General features: G+C 34.6%; 1 protein-coding gene across 2 annotated transcripts in view; it reads left to right on the top strand.

Moving 5' to 3' along the window:
- Positions 1-19,914, top strand: part of ELP4 (elongator acetyltransferase complex subunit 4) — a 139,265-nt gene that overhangs the window by 66,473 nt on the left and 52,878 nt on the right. For both annotated transcript variants that reach the window (XM_032224210.1, XM_032224218.1), the window contains exons 8-9: positions 15,163-15,271; positions 18,691-18,797. In XM_032224210.1, the coding sequence (XP_032080101.1) occupies positions 15,163-15,271; positions 18,691-18,797 (216 nt within the window). The remainder of the gene's footprint in view (positions 1-15,162; positions 15,272-18,690; positions 18,798-19,914) is intronic.

Below are 19,914 nucleotides of genomic sequence, written 5' to 3'. Positions count from 1 at the left end.
CATCACTCCCGCGGCTGCACGGGACATCATCATCACAGCGGGACATCAGCATCATGAGGTGAGTGAAGTATTTCATTGAATACACCGCTAGTTTACTGTTTTTCTTTGAAATAAATATTCAAAAACATTATTGGTATCTATTTTTATTTTTGAAATTTACCGGTAGCTGCTGCATTTCCCACCCTAGGCTTATACTCGAGTCAATAACTTTTCCAGTTTTTTGTGGTAAAATTGGGTGCCTCGGCTTATATTCGGGTCGGCCTATACTCGAGTATATACGGTAGTGTAATTCCACCCTGCAGTGGAACTTTCTGCTTTCTTCAAATGACCATTGCAGAAAGCAAAGGCCTTCTAAGGAATGATATTAGATCAGCTGCATGGGATGGCCAAGGATAAGGAAATAGGGAAAATGAAAGGTGGTGCTGCATTTGTGATGTGCCTTTAATAATTTATTTTCTAGGAATTATTTTTTATCAAATAAAAGACACAAAATATTTTTTTTTCTAAACAGAGATTATTTGGGAATCTACCAATTTAATGAACAATCAAATTTTATGAAACCAGTCCCCTCTATCAAAAGATGATCACTTGATTCTGATTTTGTTTTGTTTTTGTTTTGTTCTCCACTATGTTGGTGGTTTGGCTTTGTAATCTCATATGTTGTCTTTCTGTTTCTAGACCTAAGAATAAGGAATAGTTGTTTTAATAATTGTGATCTGTTTATTCCATAGGCTGAAACTTAAGGAGTTTCTAGGAATAGTTAAATTTCCAGGACCTCCTCTGTTAAGACATAACTTAATAGAGTGTTTAAATTGCAGAGCAAGCTGTCATTAGGAAGAGCAAAGCGTCTGAGGTTTTCCTATATTACAGACTACTCAGTTCCCAGAGCCCTGCTGTGTAGTTGTTCCAGTCTCCAAGAAGCCTGTTAAAGAGCCCCCAAGAGCATGTGTCCAGCCCTCCGTGTTAATAGTTAATTGGTGAGGATGGCAAGATGAGAGGACAGCCGAACATGTGGTCTCTCAGTCTCAGGCACTAGTCAGACTTTTTAGTTCTAATAACAGCAGCTGCTCACATTCTCACTACTCAGCTTCTCACAACTCTGTTGCTGGGATTTGTGAGTGGATTAGAAATGTAAAAAAGATCTTTGTCTAAAAGACAAACAATTTCCTTTCCCTCCCCTCTTTTATCTATGCTTCTATTTGTACAGTACTGTATTGTAAAGGTAATAGATTTATTATTTTGGTAGCCTACCTTTCAGGAAAATTCTTTACAAGTCATGTCAGATAATTAAGATAGAATAAAATGAGCAAATTTAGAATCATAGGTTTTTTTTAAAAAACATTTAACAGTCAAAATATTGCTAGTATTTCTAAAACAATTTTTAGAAAATAATTTATGTATATTCTTTACATAATCCAGTATCTTCCCACTTTCTACTCCTATAAACCTAATCTAGTAATTACTAGTTTAAGTAGTTTATAATATAAAGAAAAATCTTTGTATAATATGGATTGATACATTTGTTTTAAGATATATTCCAAATCATCAACAATCAAAATTAGTTCTTAAAGAAAGAGAAGCTTACAAAAGCAGTTAAAGTATAACTAAATCCAGATAGAAAATTGGTAACTATCATGACCAGAGGAACATAGAGTACAAAGATCAAATTACATTAGTGATTGTATTAGGTTGTATGATATCTCTTTCAACAAAGTAGCATCTGTTTACTAATAAGTACTTTCTTCTTATATCAAGCTCTGCCAAACATACCTTTCAGATGTCTTTTCTTAATCAGGAAAATATACAGTAATGAATCTAGAGCTAGATATTAAATAAATGGAAGATGTTCATCTGGGGATTAGGGACCCTAAGGAAAATTTTGAAGTTGGAAGTCAGTTAGAGGCACTTAGAACATGTGGAGCTTTGATAATATAAACTGTTTCTGGAATTCCCCCTTCCCATTGAAACATCTCAGTTTTAGGGAGAGGCTTTTTCTGTGACTTACAAAAGTATAGTGAAGAAAAGAAGTGGCAGAAAAGAACAAGCATGAATAAATGACAGGCTCTTTATATTCACAACAATTTGCAAGATGTTTAACAATAAATATCTTACATCATGTTCTACATTGTTGACTTCTGCACTGACCATATAAAATTCATAGTTTATTTATTGAAACTATCTTATAAGAAAATGGAATTAGAAAATATTATCAATCTATGCCAAAAAAAATATTTTCAGCTCTATTTTTGTGACTTATTTTTATTTATTATAATTATTAGATTAGATTAAAATATATTAAACTTATAATTTTATTTAATATAAATATATATTGCAAAACAGCTAGTTTTTTAAAAAAGATAAATAGCATTTAAATTATTATCTAGCAGTTGATACATTATATCGTTTCCATGCTGCAACCAGAAAAATCTCTTTCTCCTTCAAAAGAAAGCATTAAAATAATTAGCTTTCATAAGGACATGGCTAGATTTATGGTACAGTAGGTATAGAAAGTCCACACAGCCCTCTTAAAATGCCAGGTTTTTGAGATGTAAAAAAAAAAGATAAATCACTTCAGATTTTTTCCCACATTCAATATAATAAGCTGTACAATTCAGCTGAAATCTTTTAAGTGAGGAAATAAAAATTAGAATAATGATGCATAATGATGCACACCCTTAAACTAATGCTTTATTGAAGCATCTTTTGATTTTATGACAGTGTTCAGTCTTTTGGGGTAGGAGCTTATCCGCATGACACATCTTGCCTTGGGAATCTTTATCCAGTCCTACTTGAAAAACATTCCAAATCTATCAGAGGGCATTTCCAGTGCACAAATTTTCAATTAGATTCAGGTCCGGCCTCTGTTTGGGCCATTCCAAAACTTTGATCTTCTTCTGATGAAGTCACTCTGTTTTGAAAGTTGTTGATTTGAAAGTATACTTTGGGTTGTTGTAATGTTAAAAGATGAAATTCCTCTTCATCTTCAACATTTTTAGCAGTGACCTGAAGGTTTTGTGCCAAATTAACTGATAGTTGGAATTGTTCATAATTCCCTTTACCTTGACTAAAGCCTTAGTTCCAGCTGAAGAAAAACAGCCTCAAAGCATAATGCTGTCACCACCATGCTTGACTATGGGTATAGTATAGTTTTGGTAATAGGCAATGTTATTTTTGCATCTAACATACTTTTTGGAATTATGACCAAAAAGTTCAACCTTGGTCTCATCAGGCTATAACATATTTTCCCACATGTTTTTTGTCAGACATGTGGGTTTGTACAAAATGTAGCGAGGTTTGGATGATTTGCTTGATAAGAAAATGCTTCTGCCTTGCCATCCTACCCCACAGCCCAGACATATGAAGAATCTGAAAGATTGTTGTCACATGTAGCACACAACCAAAAGCACCCTTGGTACACAACCAATACCTCCCAGAATTTCTTGCCACCCCTTTAATGTTGCTGCAGGCCAAGGTGGCGCAGTGGTTAAATGCAGCACTGCAGGCTACTTCAGCTGACTGCAGTTCAGCAGTTCGGCTGTTCAAATCTCACCGGCTCAGGGTTGACTCAGCCTTCCATCCTTCCGAGGTGGGTAAAATGAGGACCCGGACTGTTGGGGGCAATATGCTGACTCTGTAAACCGCTGAAAGCCCTATGAAGCAGTATATAAGTCTAACTGCTATTGCTATTGCTATTGGCAGCCCTCATACCAGTTTTCTTGTTTTTTAAAGGGGTATCCTATTCTTGCTAATGTCATTGTACCATATTTTCTCCACTTGTTAATGACTGTCTTCATTAGTTTGACGATATATCCAATGCCTTGGGAAAAAAATTTGTATCCTTCCCCTGACTGATACCTTCCAACAATAAGATCATTTTGATGCTTTGTATACTCTTTGTAGACCAGGGCTTTTGCTGTAAGAAACAACTGAGTAAATGTTAGAAAAATCCTACTAGAACAGCTAAACTTTATATGGGCTTGATCAGAGTCACTTTAATTGATGGCAGTTATGTACTGACTACTATTTACCATCAGTTTGAATGTGCTTAGTTAATCCTGAATGTAGCCACATCTCTACTTATAAAAAAGTGTGTGAACATTTATGCAGCCACATTATTCTAGCTTTTTATTGTTATTTTCCTTTAAAAGATTTCAGGTTGTTTTTCAATTGAATTGTATAATTTATTTGTTATATTAAAGGTGTAAACAATTCTGAAGTGATTTCTCTTGGTCTGATTTTTTAAATATCTCAAATCTTGGCATTTTAACATGGGTGTGTATACTTTCTATATCCACTATATACTTATCTTCAAATATTAGTAAGAATGAGCCTTTCATCATTTTATATTAAATTATAGAAAATTATGGAAAAATGATGGTGTCAGTCAGCTTGTTTGTCATTTTATAGTAATGATCTTCCTTCATATATTTATATCATTATGCCAAGGACAAGCAAATAAAAATGTCTCTTAATTAATATTAGACTCCCTGATGAATCTTACTTATATATTTTTACTAATCTTTTTAATTAAACAGTTCAGAATTATATGGTATATTTGCATGCATGCATCTGAAATAAATGCTGCATTAAACTAGAATGATGTATTCTGATATTAGGTTTTTTTCTGAATAATGGATGTGGAAATTGGTGGAAAACTAGATGTAGGAAATGTATGTTCTGATAATCATTGAGATGCAAACCCATACTTCCTATGAGAGTAGATTCACTCTATAGAAAGCTGGAAGAGATCAAATAATGCTACAGCTCCTCCTAAGCTCATCCATTGTTCTATTTCTCCTTACTATTTTAATTATGAGCATAATTTTATGAATAGAGCAGCATTTACTACTCTTTTCCCACTCATGCCTCCAATATAGCTCTCTATGTTTCTCCTGAGGTTGGAAAAAGCCTTGGCAAAGGGTTGAAATGAGACATGGGAGGCCTTGCTCTTGAGCTTGAGTGATTGCTTTTTCTTGTGGCAATTTTTTCTGCTTCGTCCCTTACTGTTCCTCATATCCACTAACTCTTGGAAAGCATTCTCATGGGGGAAATGAAGGGAAATGCATTAATTAGGGAATCTTATTTTTGCTTTTTCACCCCCTCACATTAGTGTAGAATAAATACATGCACACAAGTTCATATAGAAATGCATATAGGAACAATTTGAGGTGTGGTGGTAATATTGAAAAAAGTAATAGAGCTTTATTTAGCAGTGGCCTAAGTGGTGACAGTAGTCCTTTCTATTCTGCACTAGAAAAATGTTTCTAGAGTACAATTAGCTTAAATCTCCCAATTTTAGAAGGAATGTTAAAACGAAATTGAAAGGGAATGGTTTTAAAAATTCTCAGAAGAACCAACCTAAGGAATGGCAAATTGTGAGCTGTGACTTAAGAAAAAAAGAGTGATATATTTGATAGTTTTTAAATTCTTGAAAAAAATTCATAAAAAGTAATTATTTTTTCTAGCTGCAAAAGATAATAACTTAATTATACAAAATTATAGTACAATTGGATGAAATATTAAGAAATTTATCTAAATTCCTAACCTACAACATAATCAGGAATTAAAGTCCTCCTTTAAGTATAATGATTGGGAAGCTGCCTTAGAACATGCAGTATCATTTTTAGGGGAAAAGATTTGAATAGATTAGTCATTGTGCATGTTCCAACTTGCATGATTCTTACATTCATTATAAATATGCAACTTGAAATAAGGTATAAGTGAATTGTAAGAATATTTGTTATGTTTGTGCAAGGCATAACAAGGTTGATAATTGTAATGTTAATTATATTGTTAGATGTTTTGTCACAGTATGGTTAATTTTCATCTGTTTGGGCATATGGAATATTTTGGCTGCTAAGCTAAGGTAACTCAGGCATGGAAATTAATATTAGTTAGGCAGAAGGAAACATGTTTTGAAATGATTTGGACAATAAAAAGAAAGTAAGAGTGTGAATCTTTAAAAGAACTTAATTGGGATTTAACTATCTGTAAATTTGATTGTTGAAAAGATTTTAAAACTTTTGGATTTTCAAGGATTTGTAATTAACATGAATTGATACACTTTTGAAAGCCACCAGAAAGTGGTATGTTTTTTAAATTGAATTAGATAAATCTTGAATTAAATACATGTAAAGTTACAACTTTACATAATCTTTTGTTTGCTTTTTTTCTAACTACCTAATTGTTTATCTCTTTTTAGATCAGTTCTGTTAATTACATGAGAAATTCAATATGAGAGAATGCTTGATGTTTAATAGTGTTTTTGTGTCCTATATAGTTAAGCTTGAAAGGTGGGGGAGAGGTAAATTAGCTTGTAACCTCATTCTGTTCCAGACTGATGATGGAAAATAGAAGCTCTTAGCCACAAAATGTAACACTTAGAATTAATATTTAATTAGACCATCAAATTGTACACTCTGGCTGAAAGGTTCCAAGGAGTTGTTAGTGCCACAATTGACCTACAAGTTTAATAATAACTCGTTTCTTCAAGCAAGTGCCAGTTCAGCACAGTGGAGCCCCTATAAGAAAGTCCTCAGAGATTAAAACCAAATGGCAAGCACAGTCCTGGGATGGAGTCTTCTGGAAAGCTGGAAACTGGAATAGCTGTTTTCAGCCAGGATTCAGATGAAAACAGTGGGTGAAAAACCTGATTCCTTCTGTTTTAGAGACTTAGCCAGAGTTCAGAATCCTAAAATAGATATTTATTAAATAATTTTATTTGGACATATCAGCCTGCATCATAAGACAAATAATGTTTAGTTATATTCTTTTATATTCATCTTTCTGTTAGCATCTGTTTGAAATTTGTGTTCCCTTCCCCCAGGCTTGTATATACTGTTTTCTTTGTGACTCGGATGAATTTTTAGAGAATATGCTTTAATTGAGTTGCATGTGCTATTGTGGTCTTTTGGCTTTTAACTTTATATATAATTTTGAATATTAGTTATACAAATTACTGCATGCATCATTTTGTGCGGTTTAAAATATAAGAAGGTATAAAAGAATGTTTCATTGTTTTTCATTCTTAAAAATTCTTCCACTGAAATAAGTTCAGAAATGTGAAAATACCCAGCAACAGATTGAAAAATGAACAGTTTGCATTATTTATTGATTGCTTTATAAATAATTAAAGAAAACTAGTCACTACTTAAATATTTAAACTCATGAGGCCTTGCCAGCAGAGGGAGTAGTCATGTCTTTAGTTAAATTGTGATTGATTTCCAACCTATTTTAGCGTTTTTCATCTGGTCTGTGTTTTGTTAACCAGTTCCTGATGATAAATTATAGTTTCATACTCAATAAGGGGTTAAACTGATTGTAAAATTAAATATTTTAAGCTTTCTCTTATTACAGAAATGAGATGGGGTATCTATTGGATAATTAGTTTCCTGGTGGTTGTATATGCTGGCAAGTACATGCTTAGTCTATCCCAATATCATGTATTTACTTAATGAATATATTATATTTGAAATAGCAAATATCCAGCTATATTTCAGTCATTATGCCTAATAAATAATTACCTTTAAAATCTTAAATTAAAATCTTAATAGATGAAACATTATTTCTATCATATCCTCCATTCGTACTACTCAAAATGCAATATAGTTTTCAAAAATATGGTACAATTTCTTAACAACTTATAATTTACATGTTTCTGCTGCTGTAAATTTAATATTGTTGGTACCTGTTTTGCTTCAAAGGGAATATTTTTTTCTTCCAAAGTTTTAAGTTTTAAAATAAATTAACAAACCTCACTTTGAGGCTTGCATTCCCTTTTGATTGGCCTTCCAATGCCATATGATGGCAATGCAGAACTAGAACCACTCTGTTCAAGTTTATCTCTAGCTTGTTTGTTTCTTTTGTTTAATAATCCATTTCAAGTTTCTTACAGGAAGTGATTCTGGGTGACATACAATAATCAAATAAAAACAATTCATATATAATTTACATCTCCCCCCCCCCCCCGATTTATATATTTAAATTTTTTTCTCCTTTTTTTCTCTCTCAGGCCTTCTCCACTTCGTTGGTGTCTCCACTGTTTATCACTGATTATTTTAAATTATTTAGGAAGCTGTTCAAGCAGAATAGTAAAAAAAAGTTTTTAAAACATTCTTTTTCATTAGGATTTCTTAAACATTCTCCCATGTTCATCTTTTCTTTTCTTGATTCTTTTTTCCATTTTTCAAACCTCATCTCATGCTTATAAGTTTACTCAGAACCTGATGAGAGACTTTGTCAATAGCCCTTAGAAAATGCTAACATAAAATATTATTAAAATAGGAATTACATTTATACATTGATTATTCTATGGTAGGAGAGTTATAATTATAATGTTTCCCTTCATAATTTATAATTTCAGTTTGAAATAAGAGTAAATTTCATTTATCCTTTCATAAAACTCCATTTCATAAAACTCCAAAAGAGTTAAAATCTCTTTTTCAAATTAGCATTAAGTAGATTGCTTTACAGTTCTTTGGGAAGAGACCAATATTCCATATATGTTACATATAAATTGTCATTTCTTAGCAATTTGAGTTTTGAATATTTTGGAAACTTTAGTTGAATAATGGCTGGATTTACAGATTGACAAGTTTCAAGTTATCAGTATGGTTAAACCGTCTCATTACCAGCATCTCCTATTCTGTAGCAGCCTTTCTTGAGAAAATATAATCAGGATCTGGGTTAGATCCTTCAGTTACCTCTTTCTCAGCCGTTCAGATATTTTATTGTTCGCGTTAATGTGTTATATAAAATCTCAAAATATTTTCTTGATTCCACTTGTTGATATGTTTCCTGATGCATGGGTTACATTATAGTTTTTATTTATTAGTCAGTGACCAGCATGAAGAAAAAAAATACCACAAGATAAAATGTACAAACACAATATGAATAAATAGAATAAAATAAGTGATGAAGCAGTACACTTACTGAGGTAAAATTATTGAATAAAATATATATCTAAATTAAAAAGGGAAGTAAATTAAGATGAGCAGCCATATAAATACACTTTCATTCTTGATATCTCATAAACTGAAATTCTATTAATTTGATTTTGAATTTTCTTCAAGATTACAATAATTAACTTTCTTTTTAAAAAGACTTTCCTAGCCACAACTGCCATGAGTCCAGAAACAACCCCAGCTTGTGCACCATGTTGGGCCGTTCAAACTCATCCAGTACCAAAAATGGTAAAACCCCAGGTCTGTAAGGCACTAAACAGAAACCCTTCAGTATTGTCTGTTTCAGTTTAAGCTTGTTTTATCTCATCCAGATCTCCAGAGCCTTATATATATATATTATATTAATATATATTTTATTTTATATACATGTGAATGATTCATATCACAGTAGATACTATATAATTTAATAAATTTAATAATAATAAATAATAATTCCAAAAGCTATATATGAAAAGATTCAATATTTATAGCGGTTTTAAGAGCCAGGATATAATAAGTTATGACTTCTCAGTCGTTCTGTTTGAAGAATTAAATTATATTCATCCTTATTTCATAATGCTGACTCTTATTTTAAAGAAGGGGTGAGCAATTTCATAACCAAAATTCAAAAAAAGCTAAAAGGGTTTTTTAAAGTTAAAATGTGGTCTACAGAAAGCAAAATATTGCCTCCTTGTCAGCCCTGGAAGGTATCTTTTCCTTTGGAACTTCTGAGCTGCCACATTTAGTGCCTGGGAAAACGGAAGGGGGGATTTCAAGGAGTCGGTGGGAAATTAGCCATAAAAACATTCCTTTCTCTGGGAATCAAGGACAATCAGCCTGCACCTGGATAGGAGTATAGAGTAGAGTAGAATAGAATAAAATTTATGGTTAATCCTTAACTAACTTTTCCAACTGTTTTAAGATCATAGAGTGTCTGTCTCCCCCCTCCCTCCCTCCTCCCTCCCTCCCTCCCTCCCTCTCTCTCTCTCTCTCTCTCTTGCTGAGGTGAAAGCAATAATAGATTCCCCCTGATGGATCCCATGCAGGCATCCCAGACAGTTAACATATTATTTGAACTCTGAAAAAGAGAGACTTATAGGGGAGAAATATTCAAATACTTGTCAAATTTAATGTTTAGAGTCAGTGAAGTTTGTTTATTTATCACATTTATATGACCACCCATCTCACAAGAAGTGACTCTGTATGGTGTACAACGATAAACAAAAATAACAGATATAAAACCAATCATAAAACTATAAAAGTCTTTTTTTTAAATGAAAAAGTATAGAATTTACAATTCTAATCAATTCTAAATATACAAATCAAACAGAGTAAAAGGTTAACCACAATAGAGCCATCTAGGAATATTTCTGGGTCTCTGAGACCCTCTAGACCCGAGGACATAAACAGGTCTTGAGGTACTCCTGGAATAATAATAAGGATGGAGCTAACCTGGCTTCAGGAGGGAGAATATTCCATTTGGCAGTTGCCATGGCAGAGAATACCCACCTTCTGGAACCCACAAAATATGATCTTTGAGAGATGGTACCCACAACATATCTTGTCTGGCAGAACTAATGTAATGGGAGGTAGTTCCTTAGCTAACCCAGTTCTATGCATGAAGGCTTTAAAGGTTAAAACCAGCACCTTAAATTGACAGACTGAGGCAGACTGGCAGCTAAGGCAGTTTGTGTAGCAGAGGTATAATATGTGCTCTTCTGGGAACATGCATAATGACTTTGCCACTGCATTCTGAACCCACTGAAGCTTCAGTGGCAGTCCCATATAGAGCACATTACAACAGTACTCCAATCTGGAGGTCAAGGTTTTCTGATCCAGAAAAGTACACAATTAGCACATAACATGAATCTGTGCAAAAGTCCTCCTAGTCACAACTGCCATCTGCCACTTCAAGCAGAAAATGTGAGTCAAGGAGGACCAAACAAACCATAGTTCTAGAACCAGCAGACCCCAATCAAAGTCCTCAATTTTGCTAGAGTTCAGTTGAAGCTTGATGTTTCCCAGCCAGGCCTCACAACCTTTAGGGGAAGAGATGGATAGTTGGTTTCATCATCAAATTGATGATACCTCATCCTATAGCGACTGATGAGCTCACCCAGTGTTTCATGTAAATGTTCAATATGAGAGAACAGAGCACTGGATCCCGAAGCACTAAATATACTAGAGTCCAAGAGCATAGCATCAATTGTAACTGACTGGAATTGACTTCAAAGAAAGGAGCCAAATCAGCACAACACTGCGCCACCTCCATAGTCCTCTGAGCTGATCCAGAAAGATACCATGGTTGATAGTATGAAGCCACAGGGAAATGAAGTAGGGCGAGCATGGATGCACGACTCCCATCCTGCCCATACCAGAGATTATCCAAAAGTGCTACCAATGCCATTTCAATCCCAAGCTTGGCACCAGATTTGTTCCTGGCAATCTGGTGGACATTGACTCACTGGCCTAAGTGTTACTATATCATAACTTCCACAGAGTTAGGTGTAGTGGGTTTCTAACACCTATTCTTAGCTCATACCCTAAACAACCAGAAGTAAGCATTAGGAAGTGACTCAGACTAAACTCACCATGATTTTGCATAGCATAAGAACGGAGTGAGGTAAACTATGACAGGCTTTCAAGGTTCTGTTATTATACCCTTCAAAAATAAAGCTAACTTCCAGTAGTCCTTGCATTGTCTTCTTCCTGATCTGACCTACATCAAAGAGTTTACATTTTCCCAGCATTACAGTCATCTTCACTTCAGTGAGCATACTAAATAGCAGTTACATTAAGAAAAAGATTTAAAATGTAAATATCAAGTGGTTCCCAAACTTTCTCATAGTGCACCTAGCAGTCCCCAAACTGTGCCATGGTGCCCCGAGACACTGCCATGAATTTACTAAAGATTCCTTTTATTAAATAATCCTGCAGCACCCTTGTGAGTTTGCTCCTGGGGCTCCACAGCTTACAGTTGGATCTAAGTCGGGGGGGGGGGGGAATACAAAAAGAAATATCCACCCCAACTGTGCTGTTATTTTTTTTAAAGGGGGGGGGTTACATTTTACACCTCTAGTGAGTGGTGACTGTCTCTCCACAATCCTGGGAATAAAAACTAGGAAAGTATCTACTAAACTCATTAACAGCACAGAGACAAAAGAGAGTGAATATATAATACATTAATGAGTAATATTAACATTTACTTGTTTAGAACTTTATTGACAAGTTTTGGAAAGCTTTACATGGCTATAGAAACTTGTTATTAAGCAACTTTATGACAATAAGGATTTTTATATATTTTATATTGTTGGTTTACTAGCTAATCTGATCTCAAGTAACAGTTTGGTATTCTTTATTTTGCAGATTCCAATAAGGGACTTGATTGAAATTTTTCTCCTTTCATCATAGCTTGAGTTCCTCATTTTTTAAAAGGAGTCCTGTTGTTGTGTCATCTTTGTAATTCAAAATGTACCTGTTACTAAAAATTGCAGATGGTGTTCTACTTCCTCAGGCTGACAAGCTGCTGAAGCTATGTAATGTTTTCATAAACAGCTGAAAACAGGCTGTATATTATAAACATGCTGTTTCAGTAGTTCATAAAAACATTGTGCGACTTCAGTGGTTTGTTGGGTCAAGGAAGGAGAATGCCATCCTCCATTTTTAGTAATAAGTAAGTACATGTTATCGCTAAGTCAGACATTCTTAACCTGGGGCTGCTTGTAGTTGCCTCTAAAATAAAAGACATTTGATAGTAGACTTAAGGGTGAAATTGGCAAATTATTCTTGTTTTTAAAAGATTCCAGATTTTTATCAAATTTTCTTTATAATACAGTTCATCATTTTAAATTATTTTCTTCTTTCATTTCCTTATATTATGAATAAATCTTTTGACTAAGTCAGCTGCTTTGTGATTGATATTCTATTATTTTGCGATTATATGATTCCGTGATCTGTTTTATTATATGAAATGCTAGGTATCTATACTTCTCTTCTAATTATTGAAGAAGGCAGAGAATTGGAATAAACAATTTTTTTCCTACCGTGTTTCCCCGAAAATAAGACAGGATTTTCTTATTTTCACCCCCAAAATATTGATTGGGATTTATTATCGGGAGGGCTTATTGTTTTGGGGTTGACGGGTGGCTGCTCTTTTGCAAGCGGATGCCCGAAGAGCCAGGCACAGCCTCAGGGGCAAACGGATGTGTTGCGCTGTCGCAGCAGCACTACATACCAGCCATGAGGTGACCACACTCACGAGCAGCCACACGGCAACTCCCCTTTCCAGCAGGCAGAGCGCCACTCACCGATCCAGTGATATCCCAAAGGCGCTAAGCCTCATGGTGCTCTGCTCTCCCCCCAGCTTCCACGGCTTGGTGCATTCGGGATACCCTTAGGTCAGTGCATGGCGCTCTGCCTGGCTGGAAAGGGAGGTTGCACAAGTGCCTGTTCCATCCCCAGGTCATGTGCCTCCCAGCCTCACCATGCTCTGACCCAGGTCTCACTGCAGGGCCAGGGCGCCGCCACCACCATGGCACTCCAAGCATAACCTATTCTCTGGATTCCAAACTCTGGAGATCCGCAGCCGAGTCTCCAGCAGCGGCCACTCTGGGAGTACTCTCTATGGTTGTGGGCTGGCTGCCAGCAGAGCATACTCCCAGAGCGTATTCCCAGAGTGGCAACTTCTGGAAGACTCGGCATCCTACCTCCGTGCTTTGGAAGCTGCAGAAAAAGCCATGCAGCAGCGGGCAGTAGCGTAGATGCCCTGGCTCTGCAGAGAGAGTAAGGCAAGGGCATTGTGAACCTGGGAGTCATGCGAGCGGGGAGTGGAAAAGCCGCTCACGCAACCCCCCTCTCCAGCCATGCAGAGCTCCATTCACTGACATAGGGGCATTCCGAAGGCACCAAGCTCACGTGACTTGGCAATACCCCTAGGTCAGTGAATGGCGCTCTGCCTGGCTGGAAAGGGAGTTTGCCGAGTGACTGCCCAACTGCTGCAACAGCGCAGCACAGCTGTTCGACCCTGAGGTTATACCCAGCTCTTCGGGAGCCCGCTCACAAGCGAGCAACCACCCGGCAACCCCCCTCTCCAGCTGGGCACAGCACCACTCACTGAAGTAGCGGTATCCCAAAGGCACCAAGCAACGCGAGCCTTTCCCCCCTACTCCATTCCTGCGGCTTGGCGCCTTTGGAATACCGCGAGGTCGATGAGTGCCTCTCTGCCTGGCCGGAGGGGACGTGTCCAGGGAGCTTATTTTGTGGGGAGGGCTTACATTTTTGCCCACCCAAAAAATGTGGCATGGCCTTATTATCAGGACATGTTGTATTTTCAGGGAAACTTGTATTATCACAGGTTGTACATTATCACAGATTCCATCCGCAACTTACAGAACACATTTGTATATTTGGATTTAAGGGAATCAAAACCTGTTTCTTATTTTCCTTACCGCATTTGCATTATCTTACTGCATTTTGTTAGTATATTGTGAGCTGCCCAATGTTGCTTTGGAATTAGGCAATGTTGAAATCAAATCAGATAAATAGATAAGGCATTTTGCTTTCAATATTGTAAATTCCCATATCAAGTATCCAGTCCAAATCAGTGTGCCCAAAAAGTTCTTAAAATAAACCTCAAAAATTTATAAAAACTATTGTTTGGGAATATTCTATACTGGAATGGGGAAGAACAAACTTATCCACATAGTTTATCAGTCAAATTTTCAATGACAGGTATTAATTGCCTATTTTGCTTCAGTTTGTCACAGAAAAAACAAAAGTCTACATTTTTTCATAATAATTTTATTGAAAACTACAATTACAGCATTAAAAGCCTTTCATGGAATAGGCTGCTGTATAAATTAGATTAATAAATAAATTAATTAAAACAAACTTCACTAAGGGGTGAAGACAGCTCATCCATTGCTGTAAAACTTGTCAATCCAAAGGTTCTTCATAGCTGAAATGCAGTTAACAAACAATCTCCAAAAGTGATTGGTTTGGAGCACTTGTGGGCAATCTCAAGTCCTCTCCTTGTCCAGCGAGAAATTACAAAGAACCTGTCTGCTTACTGGCTCTTCATTGCAGCAATCATTGGCTCTATTTTTAGCAGATTCATATTCAGTTTGCCATTTCTTCCTCAGAAGTTCAAAGGTCTACATTTTTTGAATTTTAATTGCCTTTTAATCATCTAGGTTGTATATTTTGTTCCCATGTCTTACAGAATAAAGCAATTATGGAACGTGTTACCCACTTGTCTGATACAGTAATTGGGCTTGAATCATTTATCGGGTCTGAGAGAGAAACCAATCCATTATACAAGGATTATCATGGTGAGTTCTATCCTTAGCAATACCACTATTCCAACTCCCGCAGAAAGCCTTTTTAAAGTGTTTTAAGGGCATTTATTCTCCAATTGGAATATTTGCCCTAAAGTAGTATTTGATTTCTTTTTTAAAAAAAAAATCACTTCTTAGTTAATCTTAGTTCATCTTGCAAACTAAACGTTACACTATTTTTTACTACAATGCATTAAGTTTGCTAAGGAAACATGGCAACTCCTTACATGTTGTCAAGCTGTATTACCAGGGCATGGCTCAATCAGATGTACATCTCAAGAAACAGCCTTTGAGAAATTCATATGCAGGGAAGCTTTGGCAATCATTTGACCAGTGAGCTAAAATTGTTATTAAATCAATATTTTGATTTTCCAAGTTATAAATAAAGGACATGCAGAAGAGTTATATATTTCACTGGATAGGCAGATAAATGATATAGTACAAAGGGAAGTTTAATTTCTGATTATTTTAAATTATTGATTTTAAGTTACGTTTATCAGAATATCAGAATTATGAACATGATTACAAAGGTATCTCTGTTATAAACATTTAGCTTCTCCATTGTTTTAATAGTTTATAATTGAAAGACTATTTTTTTTTAAAAAACTGAGTTAATTTTACAAATATTTGTAAACATACGTAGAACCTAATTTTAGATGGTTTTTTAAAAGACAGTGAAAGTTTATTGATAAAAATTACTTCCAACTAATCTGGGCTGACATTTTGCTAGATGCACCTCTTTCAGATTTGAAACTGAACTCGGCAACAGATGTTAAGTGCTTATATACTGCCTATGTTCAGAGAAGCAGAATGTCCCCAACTAATCAGTTACTGTCATGTAGATGGCAGCTGATAATCATTCTCCCTATTTAAATTATTCTGTTTTTTATAACTTTTTATTGCTTCTAAAAATTTTGAGGGAAATCGCATCATTATACCACAGTTGCTGTTTTTCAGATCTGTTTTGAAAGTTAGCCCTTGTAATTGACGTTTAGGCATTGAAATTAATTTCATTTTATGGAAATGTCTAATCAAAAGGTTTAGATTCAAATCTGAATACTCAGTAAATATTGTAAGAAAGCAGAGATGTAATTAATTATGCATTGCATAAGAACATCCATTTGGATGTATAGATGTCCATAATTTACTTCAGCATGGATTCTACTTTGTCATATAGAGGAAGATAACCTTTTGAAATACAATCCCTTAAATAAGATACAAAATAAATAAACCACTAAAAAGATATTTTTCACTTGCAGAGATCTATGGTACTTCATATTTAATATTCTATAAAATATATAAGAAAATCTATGTCTTTATATTTTTATAGTTTTCTCTAAAATGGTCTTCTTTCTTAACAGTTCTATTTTTCTATACATTTTTCTAACAAGTTTATTTTAAATATTTGAATAATTCTGCACCCAATTAAAAATATATTTGTATTTCTACAGTATTCTTATAAAGAGAAAACATTTAACTATAGATTTTTTACTTGTTTTGCATGTATAGCTTATCCATTTACACTGTACAATTTTGAACAATATGATAAGATGCTTATCCCTCCAGCATTTTACTGAACAAAATTGAAAGACTTCTGAAGAGTTTCAGAACCAGTTTCTGTCTTAGTGTGCCTACCCTATACACACTGAGCAAGTCCTTCAAGAATATATAGCCCTTTTTACAGATATTTTTAATATTTCTTTCTAAAATACAATTTGTTAGTCAATTGTATTACAAAAATTGTAATCCATGTAAAGTTCAGTATATTTAATAACAACTAAGCAAGTTCAACAACAAGAAAATCCTGATTTCTTGAAAAATAAAATATGGATATTGATTCATTGGTGAGAAGTAACAGAGAACACAGATAATCTTTAGTAAATAGGAATATTGGAAGTGTATGACACTGAAGATTATATTTTATGTTATTGTGTTAATCATATCTGTGCTTCTCACATACCTTTGCTATATTGTAATAATTATTGTATTGAAGAAAAGTTTAAAATGCATAAATAAGACAATTGTATCTTTTGCAAATGTTTTCTTTTTATGCTATGCCGCCATTATCTCCCAATTTAAAGTGTAAGCATTTTTTAAAGCTGAAATGTAATTTGTTATGAGAGTCACAGTTACCCAAAAAATACCAGTGAGTGACCTAGCTTAATGCTAGTGGTGTTCAAATATACAAGGCTACATTCATATTGGGACTGTTAGTTTTACTGAAGTAATTATGACCTACTTTCAAGTAATAGGCCCAGTCTAGTTATAATGGTCATTCAAGTGAAAACAATGGACTATTTTCTTGGTTTTATTTTGTCTTAAGACATAGTAAATACCAAATCAAGCCACATATATTTAAACCTATATATTATTTTTGCATTATGTTTTGCAAAAATGTAGTTTTCTTACAGTTAAGAAAAATACAGATTATTGCATTTTCCACATTATTTTGAAACTATGTAATATTTGTTCAATAGTGTTCTGACTTTTTATATTAAGGCATATTTATTAATTTCTCTCTAAAATATTGAAACTTAGTGTATCTTTAAATAATTTTCCTGGTTGGAAAGATTGTCTATTTTAATCTTGAATGATTTGATAAAACACTATTTGAATTGCAAAAATGCAATATTTATTCTTTAAAAATACGATGTAACAAACTTTACTGTTGTCTCTCATAAAATATTGTTGTGGAAAAAGACCAGTTATTGAAAGTCTATATTAAGCTTCCTAGAATCCGTCCAGCGTCCTTGTCAAAAGAAATCAGCTTGAGATTCAACTGACAGAATGCAGAGCTTGCAGTGTGCCTAGTATTGTTATAAAATTCCAACATACTCAACGGATGTCTTGCTTGCAGAAAATAATGTGCATTGTATTTATAACGTGGTTAAAATTTATCCAACAGCACGTTTTACTATTCTGGTTTCTAAACAAGTTTAAAAAAATAGTTATCATGGTACAAAACAAAATACTTTTCATTACAGTTTCAGTGGTTATCAGTAACCTATGAGCTTTGCTTTGCTGGCTGCTTACTGGTGCATTTAATAAAATAAAGATCACTCAGTGGTGCCGTGGGCAGCATGCAAGGTGATAGCCATATTTGCTTACTGTAAATACAAGAGAAAATCACACACAAACCGGCTGTAGTTTTGACAAGTATTAAGATCCCTCTTTACATCTGTACCTTTGTACCAAAGTGCAATTAGTTTTCCTCACACAAGGATTTCTGTTTATTTTATTCTGCTTGATTACTTTTGTATAATCGTATCGCTTGCTTCATTGCTTCTGGTCGTAAGCTCCAGTTTTAAAGGGGGAGGACGAGTGTGTGTAAATATACTGGATTTTTTTTTATTTAAGACTTTAATTTAGGCATTTGGATAGCATCATTTTATTAATATTTTCCTTTCCATAAGGTTTGGTTCACATACACCAAATTCCTCGGCTTAATAGCTTGATCTGTGATGTATCAAACACAAAGGACCTGGCTTTTAAATTGAAAAGGAAGCTGTTTGCTATTGAGGTAAGACTATGGAATACTGTTTGAAAGATGGAATGTATTAAATGTTTAACCATGAATGTTTAAAAAGTAGGCCACAACCTGCAGTAACAAAGTATGACATACATATTTCTAAAGATGTCAGAAGCATATTTAATTAAATGTTAATGATTTGCTCTTAGCTGTGTTGTTAAGTGGGAAAGTGCCTAGATGTTATTACTCCAGTTAGGATGTTAATGTGCAATACTGTCTAAAATTGAGCATGGCATGAGGGATAAATGTCTTTCTCATTATTCAGAAACAATTTCCTTTGCATTACTGGAATCACCTTTAACTCTTCCATGTCATTTTAAATATAGGATCATTTACATTAATGTTCTTAAGTAAATTTTCTACCAAATTTAAACTTTTCCCCCCTGACCTTCCATGAGACAGTCTACACAGAAAGCTATAATGCAAAAGATTATTTCATTTTAGTCTTGCTAAAGAGCAGACCACTATTAGGCAGACATCAATTAGGGTTGATGTATTTATTAACCAAGTAGATCCAGAAGCTGAAAACAAAAGTTGCTTTGGGAGCGAAGGAATCCTCACCAGTACAGTCTTTGCAGGTTTTAGACAAAGGTATAAAACAGTTAAGCAGCCCTGACAAATCATTTAGTTTAATCTCTTTCAAGTGAAAAGCTGTTAAGCAGGCCACTTGCCTTAACTGCTTGAACCCATAAAAGGAAGAATTACCACCAATATATTAGCATATTTTTAACTTCATCACCAAATGATGGTCAATGTGGCTTGGCACTGCTTTGGTGTTTGGGATTTCACCCTTAAGTGACCACTTTGGCCCTTATTTGACCCTCTGCCCTCTTTAGCTAGCCACTTGATAAGGTAACCTAAGGATTCTCTTCCAATGCCCCTCCTCCACATCTCTCTCACTGTCTCTTCACAATTGTGTGTTGCAATAACCTATAAATTGTTGAAAGGAGCCCATCAAGTGACAAATTAAAGTGCCCTCCTCCTAATAATGGCAATCAATGTCCTTAATCATCTAGCCCTATTGAAAGCAGTTAATAGTTAATCAAGGAGCCAGATTTTCTACCAGGATATCTCTGCATCAGTATTTCAAGTTTCTCAACTTGAAGAA

This window comes from Thamnophis elegans, chromosome 1 (assembly GCF_009769535.1).
Source record: "Thamnophis elegans isolate rThaEle1 chromosome 1, rThaEle1.pri, whole genome shotgun sequence".
Lineage (NCBI taxonomy): Eukaryota > Metazoa > Chordata > Lepidosauria > Squamata > Colubridae > Thamnophis > Thamnophis elegans.
Note: the sequence above shows the minus strand (reverse complement) of the source record. Positions and strands in the feature narration are given on the sequence as shown.